This window comes from Gossypium hirsutum, chromosome A12, assembly GCF_007990345.1.
Source record: "Gossypium hirsutum isolate 1008001.06 chromosome A12, Gossypium_hirsutum_v2.1, whole genome shotgun sequence".
Taxonomy (NCBI): Eukaryota; Viridiplantae; Streptophyta; class Magnoliopsida; order Malvales; family Malvaceae; genus Gossypium; species Gossypium hirsutum.
In genome coordinates, this window is record NC_053435.1 from 393888 (window position 1) to 406019 (window position 12132).

The 12132-nt window shown below is 33.0% G+C and overlaps 1 protein-coding gene and 1 pseudogene across 1 annotated transcript; both read right to left on the minus strand.

Moving 5' to 3' along the window:
• On the minus strand, window positions 1-2100 carry LOC107931386 (heat stress transcription factor A-7a-like; annotated as a pseudogene).
• A 2085-nt stretch (window positions 2101-4185) lies between these two features.
• Window positions 4186-9612, minus strand: LOC107931374 (protein TIFY 4B). Its single transcript, XM_016863255.2, has 9 exons — window positions 9199-9612; window positions 8921-9063; window positions 8591-8760; window positions 6806-6896; window positions 6549-6711; window positions 6251-6304; window positions 4997-5054; window positions 4695-4900; window positions 4186-4497 (listed from the first exon to the last, which is right to left on the minus strand). The coding sequence occupies exons 1-9, from the start codon at window positions 9314-9316 to the stop codon at window positions 4481-4483; spliced, it is 1020 nt and encodes a 339-aa protein (XP_016718744.1). The 5' UTR covers window positions 9317-9612; the 3' UTR covers window positions 4186-4480.
• Between the last annotated feature and the right edge of the window lie 2520 nt (window positions 9613-12132).

Consider the following 12132-nt stretch of genomic DNA (forward strand, 5'->3'; position numbering starts at 1 on the left):
TAGCAAAGGATCATTTTTCTCTCATAATATATTTCTTGTAAAAGAAAAAAAATCATAAGAAGATTTTCGCCTCCAAAACAAACAATATATACCTTATCACAAGCATCCTTGCGTGGACACTACTGATAACAAGAAAGCATCAAAGCTTCAAATGGACTTGGAACCCAAATCACCTTCTCTACTTTGGAGTTGAACCCAAATAACCCAATTGATCAACCAACACATTCACATTCATATCTTCATCTTCACCTCCTTCGAACCTCTCATTCAATAACTCTTCCCAAAATCCTTGATCGACTTCTTTGCCCTGTCCCTCTCGATTTTCGTCCTTGTCACCTGCTCCCTCTTGCATTTCCAATGCAAGTGCTTCCATTACTTTTACTTCGTATCCATAGTCACCAAACTCCAAAACTTCAGTCTTAACAGGGTTTGATCCTCCTCCGCTACTTCGGCTCGATTCACCTACGCGGACGACGCTAACAGGCCGTAGCCGTCTCCTTTTCTTACACAGGGCTTCTTCAAGCTCCATTCTTTTCTCCTTTTGTTGTATTAACTAATTCAGAAAAGCTGGATTCTGCATTGCGCTAGCCAAGAAAGACATCATTTGCTGCTGCTTCTTTTCAGTGCCTTGGAGCCTTCGTTCCATGGCCTTAATATAAGCTCGAGTGTTGTGTTGCTGCTGTCTTAGCTTCACTAGTTCCATCAGTAGAACCCGCCTGTCTCGCCTCAAGCGATCCACTTCACCATCTTCAACACAAGAGCCTAGAGATTGTTGAATTACTACTGGCGTTTGAGATGTGTTCTTTCTTCTCTTGATACTGTTCAGGAGATGCTTCTGGCCCTTGATAAACCCTTCATTTTCAGACTCCCATTTCTCTGAATCAATCTTTCGAAAACCCTGTAGGCAAAAAAATTAGAATTTTGTTCTCAGTTTCATATATCAACTACCAACCACACACACACAAAAAAAATCAGGTTAAATGAAATTACAAATCACAATTCAAGTACTTGACAAAGAGTACTAAATAAGTAGTACCCCACTTCTAAGAAAGTTAACATTGCAGAAAATAATGGTGAGGAAAACCCGGAAGAGTGTTTTAAAAAATTTTCTACCACAAATGGAGTTGGAGAATTTCATCACTCTCAATTGGTTAATATATAATCTTTATAAAAAAATAACAAGCTACTTCAACTAGAATTAGATAAATAATGTTAAATATTATCATTAAAATACTAATATAAAAATCAATAGGTGAACAAAGCATAACAAAAATCAATATTTCAACATTTATATGCAACAAAATAACAAAAATAAACTGTTTAAATTTATATATTTATCAAAAAAATATGGAAATCAAATTCTAACAAGTAAAAATAAAAAGCTTAATATCTTAATTTTCATAGGGTAGATGAATGGTTAAATTATTAATAAATAATTCATAGCATGAGATGTAAGTTAATTAACAATTTGTGAAAACAGATAAACAACCAATTATTGCTTCAAAGTTATGAACTGAGTAGACTTTCACAGAAATCAAAAGATGCCGAGAAGAACATTAATTTAGAAGAGAAAACCATTTCACACAAATTATAATCAAGCTTTAAAAGCATCCATGTCTTAACCTTTGAGAAATATAAATTGGAAATTGAAAACGTGGTTTAAGATAAGAACACTTACATAAGTATTGAGCTGCCTAACGAAACTGGAGAAATTATTGTGCTTGAAAAATCTAGGGAGGAGATTACTAGAAAGAGAGTGAGTATCCCATACAACGAAGCTGCTACCTCCTCTGCTCCAAGACACTACACAGTTAGTACTTGGATCGTCCACCATGTTAAACGTCTTATACAGAAACGGCGGCGGCCCTGAATCGTTGAGACCCTCCATAGGTTGCGGCGTCTCATCTTCGTACTGCGAGTAATTCGAACAATGGAACTCTTCCTTTAAAGGAAAATACGGATTCATGATTCAAAAAAAAAAAAAGGATTTGATTTGAATTCAGTTGCCTTCTTAGACAATTGCTAAGTAAAATGCTGAAAATTTGTTTTCATTAATGAGGATTTGAAAACAGGGGCATATACTCCAATTGAAGAAAAGAAATTGGAAGGTGAATCTAAAGAGAAGAGTAGAATTATAAGTGGAAAGTGAAAGAGAAAATCAGTATTAACAGAACCTTTAATAAATTTCTTTTGGAAGTTTCTTATTTGGTAAGGTAGTTTATGCCGTTATAGTAGAGCGTGGTAGTTTTGCCACGCTTGCGTATAAAGACGCCGCTAAAGCAATATGTTAAAGACTAGAAAGTTCTAGAGTTATAACATGGATTTCCTCATTTGAGTAAAAATAGAAAAATAAGGAAAATAAATAAAATTTAAATAAAAAATTAAATTAATGGGGAAAGTGTAGTTTATTATAAATACATATTCAATCATTTATGAGTTAACACCATTTTTCCATGCACGTGGGAGTCCTTTTATATTTTAAGGTAATAAACACTTGAGTTTAGATTTAGTATAAAATATATTTATTGTCTGGGTAAATTATACAAATGGTCACTCAATTATGTTTACATTTATGTTTTGGTCACTTAACTTCAATTTTTTTTAATTTAAGTACTAACATTTGAATTCAATCCTGCTTTGGTAACACATTTAGTCCTTAATACTTAAATATTCTATTAATTTGATTCTAATTCAAAATAATTTAATAAATTTAACCCTTCATATTTATAAATTCTATTAATTTAATCCTCCAGTTTCCTAACCAAAGCTTTCAACTTTTAAAATAGATGCATTCCACATCTATTAATTGTTTTATTTATGGTTAAAATTATTCAATTTGGTACATGACCCTTTTTGTTTATATTTTTAAGAAGTTAGTGTTAGAAATTAACTAAACATTACTAAAAATAATAGAACATATATAATATATACAATAAAATTTATAAATAACTTAATATTTGTAAAAAAAATAATTTTCACTTTGACTAGCATAATTTAGAGAAAAAAATAGAGAAAATCGATTCAATGTCAATTCAATGATTTTTTTAGTGTGACTCAACCAGTTAAAAAAAATCATGATAGGTTCTAGTTTCATGATAGGTTCTAGTTCCAACTTCTTAAAAAATATTTCTAAAATATGCTAGTCAGAGTGAAAATTATCTTTTTACAAATATTAAATTATTTATATCATTTTATTTTATAAATTATTTTTTAAAAATTTATATTTTCTATTATTTTTAATGATACTTTGTTAATTTCTAAGAGTTACTTCTTATAATATAAACAAAAAAAGTTATACATCAAAATGAATAATTTCAACTACAAATAAAACAATTAATAGATGCAAAATGCCTCCATTTTAAAAGCTGAAAATTTTGGTTAAGAAATTTGATGTTATAGAATTTATGCATGTAAAGGGTAAAATTTATTTAATTATTTAGAATCAAAATCAAATTAATAGAATATGTAAGTATTGAGAACTAAATGTGTGATTGTACTAGTTAAAGAAAAGCTTTCCATCATCAATTTAACCAAAAAAAGGAACAAATTCAAACATTAATGCCCAAATTGAAAAGAATTTAAAGTTAGATGACCAAAACAAAAACACATAGTCAGGTAACCATTTATATAATTTACCCTTATTTTTTTTATACTTTTAATATTGTTTTACCATATTAATACTATTGAAATAGAAAATAACGACATTTCATAAAATGATACCTTAGTTTTACTCTTGTTAAACATTTCTGTATACCAAACAATAAATTTTCTTTTTTAAAAGATACAGAAAAAGTTAAGCTATCAAACATCCGACCTGAGATTAACTAAAACTTCATTTCAATGAAAATATTTTATCAATATATCAGACTTAGTTGACAACAGTAAACTATTTTAATGCCAATGTTATTACAACTATTCTAGTACTAATGTACTAAATAAACTTTTTTTCAAGTTTGTTTTTCATGCTATTACACTAAGCAACCGGCCAAATGGTACGAAAAGCACGCCCATATTAATGGGGATGACCCATAACAAACAACTTTTTTTAAAATTGCTTACAATGATAAAACATATTACACTGAAAAGACAAAAAAATCATAAGTTCGGACCTTAGTCACTAATGTTAGAAAAATACTGTTTAAAAATAAAAGAAACATGAAAATAACCAAAAAATAAAAATAAAAATACTTAAAACGGCTCATTTGTTTTCCATTTCACAAGGATTGTTACTGACTTGATATGCTTAAAATGACCATGGGATAACATAAGGCTCTTTTTTCTTTCAGTTGCCAAATGATCATTTAGCTTAAATGAAAAACAGTACAAAGGAAAATATAGATCAGCAACACTAAACTAGATTCCTCATTTAAGTAGTTGCTAATAATGGCCGCAAAGGATATAACATGTTAAATATTATATTACAAAGCCTTAGATGGAGGAACACTACGCCGTATCCACATGGTTAGGGCTCCATTCTTGGTCATATTTTGAATGAATCTGCAACAAAGCGATCACATAGTCCATTATATATTTATATTGTGCAAACTGACCGTTCAAATATGATGCATTTCTGAAAATCATCAGGTCAAATACGTTTATATATGTATTAAATTTGCCCTGCATTTCCTAGGTTCAAAGCCCATTTATTGCATAAAGACAACACAGGCATGCAAGAGAAAAAAATTACTGGTCACCTTTTCCATCAGTAGTAAGACGGGGAATCTTTGCAACATTTTCAATGGAGCTGCACTCAAGAGGCATGCGTTGCACTTCTGCTTGGGGAGAATAATATGGTTCACTTTGTTTCAACTGCTCATTTGAAAACTGATCTCCCACTTGATTTAAGTAGATGTCTAAGGTCGGAGATGAAGACATTGCCAACTTTCTCTTGTTCTTAAACCTTCATCTAACAGGGGTATGAGAAACGAACAGCAAAGCAAACTAGATTGTACAAGTATTTGATTCTAATGTACGACGTATTTGCCATGAAAGATACCTGTCTTTCTTCTTCTCAAGATATCTTTGCACCGATGCTTTTCTGCGAGTAGGTCCTTCTGGAAGCAAGTTACAAAAATGAATATTTAAAGCCAATAGGGGAGAAAATGAAGTTATCGTCATAGCATAAAGGATACCAACATCTTTTATATTTCGTGAAAACCATCATAACAACATAGCCTTTTATTCCAGCTATGAAAGTACATCAGTTTTGTCACACTGATGTTTATACACAAACGATACAAAACCAGCTTCCAAAAAATAAAATACCCCTCATTGTCCTACTTCACTTTTGGAATAAAAAAGGTCCAGACATGAGCTGCAAAAAATTGAGGGCACAAGATAAAAGCTGAATCTGTAACAAAACTACACTCCAGGTTGGAAAGGACCTTAACCAGCTAAGCCAACAGATAAAAGTTTACTACATTAGTTATCAGGTCAGGCACGCATCTCTTTAGATTTATCAAGGTTCCACCACAGTGGTTATGTCATGGTCCAGAATCAATTAGTTCATCCTGGTGGCACACCATCTAAAAAACACCATATCCTATTTCACATCAAATTAAACGAGAAACAAGAAATAATCAAAGGCCATGACCCAAAAACTGTATGTCAAATACCAGATATCTCTATTCAAGCAGACAAGCAACTGAAATATAGCTTTCTAATAAATTGTAAAATTTGTATTCTATCATGCCTATTCCAGGCAAAAGTTTTATTTGAACACCAGTTCTTGCCTATGATCAAAGTCTGTTGAAGCTTATTTATTTGACCTGATGAGTAACAAGGAAAAGAAGTACGAAAGTTGCTCTAGGTTACAACCAACAAAAATGATTTGACACAGGAACGAAACAAGGGATAGAGGGAGGAAAGGAGTTTGGGGCACCTGGAGGCTGGTTCTATTGTATTAACATCATTATGAAGATGATAAGGGAAGGCAAAAAAGTCCTAATGAGCATGAAAACTACGAACAAGATCAAGTTTCAATCATAATTCATTAAATCAAGGATTGGCAACACAGCTGCATCTCTGTTGTTCAATTACTTAAGTTCATTATTCAAAAGAGAAGCCTTAATGGGGAAAAAAATTACAGGTTCTATAGCAAAAAGTTTAAACCTAACCCAACACCAAAACAAAATACAGCTAATGCGTATTCATGGCAAAACCATCATCCATTGCCATTAATCAGAGGAGAGGTGCTAAGCATGTAAAGAAGTTATGAAATTTTACGAGACAATTAGAAGGAAGTATTTACCAAGGCTGTCTTCAAGAGATGCATTGCTCTCTTCTCGAGGAAATTGACAGTTTTCTGCCAGATTTACAGCAAAAAAAGAAAGAAAAAAAGAAAGAGGCACGTCAATAATCAATAGAGGATTATCTTGGAATATAACATGGTTCATTATAAACTGAAACAGATTCATCCAAGAAAAAAGATGTATGCTTATTTGCTTATTACTCCTTTTTCCCACTCTAAGTCACACAAACTCCACATGGACTTAGAAGAGAAATGAAGCCGAAGTTAAAAAAGCACCTAAACCAACCCAAAATCCTACCTGTTTGCTGAGGTGGCAATATAACCATTTGTGAGCATGGGGTTGTTTTGACACTTGCAGCCTGTGAATGGCATGGAATGGACCATGGTGTGGTCCTTTGATCAGCTAGAATTTCGTGAGGAAATGAGACTGGGCTTGCAGCAAGCTGCAAGATTGCTTCAGCCTGCAAAAACCATTGTAAGTCAATATGACAACACTTATTTATAGTGAGATAAGCCATATAACATCTGAACTATTAAGAAAAGAATATAGATAACCTTACAACCAGGCATATCATCATAGACATTCACTTTCCCACAGTAAAAGATTGTCATCTGTCCTGCTGACTCTTTTGGTGCGCCTGCAATTCTGGGCAGTTGGGAAATTTTCACTCTTAGAACCTCAATCGGCAACATCAACTTAGGCAAACCAGTAATATGATATATTCCTTAAAAGAAATGCTCAAGATAAGTCTACATCAAGCCCAAAATTTTCACTCCAAATCAAGTTACTCTAAATCTTGCAGGAGTTGGTCCTTTGCTGAACTATGACCATAAGTAATTTTTTTAGATGAAAAATAATATGCACCAAACCAATAAGATGCAATATTTTAATTAGACAACCTAACATGAAATTAGGCAAGTTATCAAAGTAAAGAAGTAATGGAGTTTATCCAGTAAGGCAATAGGTGCAATCTCCTCAAAATCTTTCACTACAGAAGCTGACAGAAAACATTCATAGCCACAACCTTATGTATGATACTGTAGTCTAAACTCATACAATCAACAGGTATCTTGATACTTGGGAGGGGGTGAATGACTTTTTAAAGTTTTATGAAGACAAAACATATGATTATAAAACCAGCATATCTTTTAACTGCACATCTAGTAGGTAAAGCTTCGATCAAGTAATAGTTTTACATGCCAAAATCATGAAATCAAAGAGGAAGAGGAAAAGCATACGTTTTAGCTGCCGCTACATATATACAAGAACCTGTAACCAGTAGCCATGCAAGTTATACACCAAGGACTAAAGCAGGGCAGAAATGAAACTGCAGCTAAAAGATTTCAACTACCTGAATATTCCTGACAGAAGTATTTAGTTCCTCTAGAGTTGGTATTTATCAAAGAAAAACATCAACAAGAAATCAATAACCACACATTTAACAAGGAAAATAGTTAGACTCCTATCTGAGTGTTGTATTATACCATAACATGCATTGAAATGTAAGCTGTAGCTTTCTTGCTTCCATTAAATTTCAGTTAATCAAATCATTAAGTAAACATCCTTTACAAAAGCCATTTTGTCTCCTGTTAGTTCAAAACTCCGATCAACTACTTTCTTCATGATGAGTTCTTGATCTGTTTATGCGAGCTAGTTTGGTTTTCTCATCAAGAAATAGGGATCCATAAATTTAGGAGCAGTCCAATTCAAGAAAGCCTGAGACAGAAATGACGCTTTAATCAAAGCCGAGAAACTTTAATCTCAACCAACCACTCTTATACGCATGGGAGATGCTAGTCAAGCACTCTAACCAGCACAAAACTCTGCTTGGAACTTACTCCAAATTTCTTGTATAGCCAACTTCAATGTCATTCCATTTTGATGCCAAGACCAGTAGATTACTCTGACAAAACTAAATAAATCAACAGTTGTGCGCCACGTCATTTAGCTACATGTTGACCCTCCCACTCATCCCAAGCCACTAAATTAAATGGTTAAGAGTTTTAGAGCATAAATAGGTAACTCTAAAGGATCCTCCAGATTGCAAGTCTAAAATAATGGAAAGGAACAACTTATGATTAGCATGCCGTCATTGTTGACTTGAGGATTTTGTAGTAATTGCAAGCACAAACTCGACGTCGGAAATTACGGATACCACACAGATACTCGGGCACATGTGCGAAATTCACATTCCTTTCACATTGAAACGCTTAACAGTTGACTCTATGTTGGACAAAATTTCCTAAAGAAAAAGATAATTAAATGACCTCACCCTCATTGAACTAGGGTTATCTAGAAAGGAAAAAATAGGGTGCAAAAAAATAGTGTAAAAAGAACACCTTGGAGAAACAGAATCATTTCCAGAGATGACCGTTCGGCCAGAATTGTCGCCGGAAAAATCGGATTTCGAGGGATTTGAATGGGGACAAGGAACGGATTCGGGAACTGGAACCAAGATCCCGTTATTCGGTGTAATTTCCTTCGGTAGAACGTTTGAATCAGAAACGACCTGCGAAAATTTTTATTTAATTTGACTAGTTTGACCAAAAAAAAAAAAGGAGAAGTTTGTAAAATATTCTACTAAACTAAATACAACTTTTTCATGCCTTGGAAACTGAAATAAAATAACATAAACAAGATTAATTTATCCAAAAAAGAAATACACGCACGCAAGGCGGATATTCCGGGCAGGGAGGGTAAAGTTTCTTCCGAGCTTCAACGGCGTCGGAATCAGACGTCGTTTCTAGAAGAGTTTTCAACGAGATCACCTGCTGAATCGCCTGCGATTTGTTCCAAGACGGTCTCCGCATCCCTAAAAGCAAAGAAGAAATTGTGAAAAGGAATAGGAGTTCAAAAATTCGAATCAGAACATGCACACACTTTCACATTCAAAACAGAAAACATACATAAATTTAGAAGAGAAAAAAATAGATGCACAGAGAGAGACCTTTTTCTTTGAGGTAACGGCGGCAATCTTCGCGAGTGACCTGAGAAATGTCATCCTCAGTAAGCTGGTTAAGAGGCTTGTCTAGAGGTGACCGGGAGACCGTTTCTCCCGGAGACATGGCTTCAAATTTCCGGTTAACAGGAACCAGCTGCCTTTGGAGCACTAATTTCTCAAATTCCTTCTCTTAGACGCTGCGAGATCGATCGGACGAGAGAAAGGGGCAAAGGTCAGGGATTTTTTTTACACTCTCTTCACAGATTTCAGTGATTACTAATTTCGTAAATTGGAAGGTGCTCCAGGGTCTTTCGGACTTTTCGTTATGAAAAGAGTAAGAGAAAGTGATAAGGAAATAGAACGCGTGAATTTGAGACAAGCTTAGGTCTCCACTGTGGTGTCATCTCAGCCTTCCTTTTAAACCTTTTTCCAATTCATTACATGCATTTTTTTTATAATTTTTTCTTCGCTTTATATTTTTATTTAGGTCTAATTTTGCCCCTAATCCCTGTACTCTTAAATTTTTAAAATTTAGTCTTCCTGCTTTTAATTTGAAATTTTGAATCTCTATTTGTTTAATTTTTCTTTCAAAAAGAAAAAAAAAGAGCTGCTTAATTTTTAATATATATATTTATTTAAAAATAAATAATTTTAACATAACATAATAAGCTAGTAAAATATAGTCTTACAAAACTAATATATGAATTAAAAATAAGTAATCACGTAAATATTCAATAATAAAATATATTGTTTTTAAAAAATATTTTTATATTAATTTTTAAAAATATTCATTTTTTATTTTTATTTTTAAAATAGAAATAATTTTAATCATATATTCTATATTTATATTGCCATTTTATGTAATACCTTTAAAAGAATTTTTTTTACCATATTTAATCTTATCGTTACGTTTGGATCAAAACATATGTCTTATCATTAAAAATATTTTCATCGGTGATCTAAAGGAAACTTAAATGAAAATTCAATTCATAACGTATTTCTTTTAATTATACTTTAATTTATCAATCACAAAAGCAAATTGACTGAATGAAGGGAATCAAAAGTTGACAGACTAAATTTTAAAAGTTGAAAGAATACAGGGATGTGGGGCAGAGTTAAACCTCTTTTTGGCAGAAGAGTTAGACCTTTTTATTTATTTTTGTTTTAAGCCCACCCCGGGTTACGCCACGTAATGACTCAGTTTTCTACAAATTACCATATTAGCCCACTTCAGTTTTAATTAGAAAATAAATGAAACGAATAAAGTGGAGGCAGTTGTTCCAAAAATTTGATTAATTAAAAGCATTAAACGACGTGGAAGGAGAGAGGATTCTAGGGAGCTAAGAGTAAAAAGCAAAGGGCGGGAAATGAAGGGACGGAGGAGTTGAATCACGTGATGGAGGCAGCATAAATCGTGGTACGGATGATACAGTGTTAAGGACCCAGAAGCATTGATAGGTGCGGGGATGATCAGCCCTGTACCACCACTTGTCAAACAACCCACGTGTCTTCCACTCCCTGTTAAACCTAATGGGTGGACCACATCTTTAAGCCCCCCGCAAGTAGCACGAGCTGCCCTGCTACAGTCCTATCCAACCACGGCCGCTGGCCCACTTATCCCCTCCATCACACCACCACGTTTCATCTTTCTCTCCCTCTCTCCCCTCCCCTAATTCCAACCCCGCTTTTCCCCACACCTCCCTACACACCCACTCCTTAATGCCCCCTTTCCTTTTTCTTTATTTCGCTTAATTTCCATCCAATGCCCTTAAATTATCTTTCAATTTTTCAATTTATCTTTAATCTTTAAACCATTCAAATTAAGTCCTAAATGTCTTCGTATTTTATCAATTTAGGTGTTTGCTCAAATTTAACATAAAGAATATCTAAAACATACGAATTGAAGTGTAAACGCCTGAGTGCCTACTACATAAATAATTTAGATGTGACGTGTTAAAAAATAGATAGTGTTGTGGCCTATTGATTTTTTAAACATATCTTATTTATATATATTTTATATTATATTTGAACAATAATTTAAAGTTTAAATTAATGGCTAGGTTGATTAAAAAACATAATAAATATGTAATTGTTACTTTAAAAATTCAATTACAATGTTTTGTATAGTTTTGAGGATGTAGAATGGGATTAATCCTTATTTGTATACAAATTAATGAGTTTTTTTTCATCAATATATCATCTAATTTTACTTATAATGTATCATCAATAGAACTTAAGGTTTTCAAAATTAGACCAATAGGCGAACCGGTCAAACCATCGATTCTCGATTCAATCTGTTTGATTGAATAAATTATTAAAAATAAAAATATTTAAAAATAGATAAAAATCGATTCTATAACACCCTTAACCCTTCTCTGTCATCAGATTAGGGTCGCAGGCGTTACTAACCAATCACAACGTTTAATTACATCGTAAGTAAAACTCTAAGCTAACTATTTACATCACATCATATTGGGAGCAATACATGCTAATTTAATATTTTCATAATAGTGTCTTATACAATCAATTAATGAATCATGCCATACGATGCTAAACTTGGTCTTCCACTGTTTACACTCTTATCACTATTTATTCCCTCTTGAAAGATAAAAGTTGGATACATAACAAGACTATTCTAATTATTAGCACCAAATTATTGGTCTATACTCTACCTATCTACTTTTGATGATATTAGTAGAATGACTTACTTCACCTAATTTAAGTTTGTTATTTTCATTCCAAAACTAAGTGGCAATACTCTTACAATCCTTAATAAAAGTTTATGGGACCTTAAAAACAGTCTAAAATCAAACAGGGGCTAATTTGAAATAATTCTAGAAGTATAGGGAAAATTTTAAAAATACCTAAAAACAAAGGTCACACGGTCATGGGGAACGCCCCAGACTGTGTGACTTTCGAAGTTGGGACACACAGCCATGT

What these genes read in the sequence shown, in the direction of transcription:
- LOC107931374 (XM_016863255.2), bottom strand. Translation starts at nt 9,316, where the DNA reads ATGTCTCCGGGAGAAACGGTCTCCCGGTCACCTCTAGACAAGCCTCTT. An exon ending in ATCTCTTGAAGACAGCCTTG is followed by an intron (nt 5,055 to 6,250) that starts GTAAATACTTCC and finishes ACTTGCTTCCAG; the next exon opens with AAGGACCTACTCGCAGAAAA. An exon ending in CTTGAGAAGAAGAAAGACAG is followed by an intron (nt 4,901 to 4,996) that starts GTATCTTTCATG and finishes TGTTAGATGAAG; the next exon opens with GTTTAAGAACAAGAGAAAGT.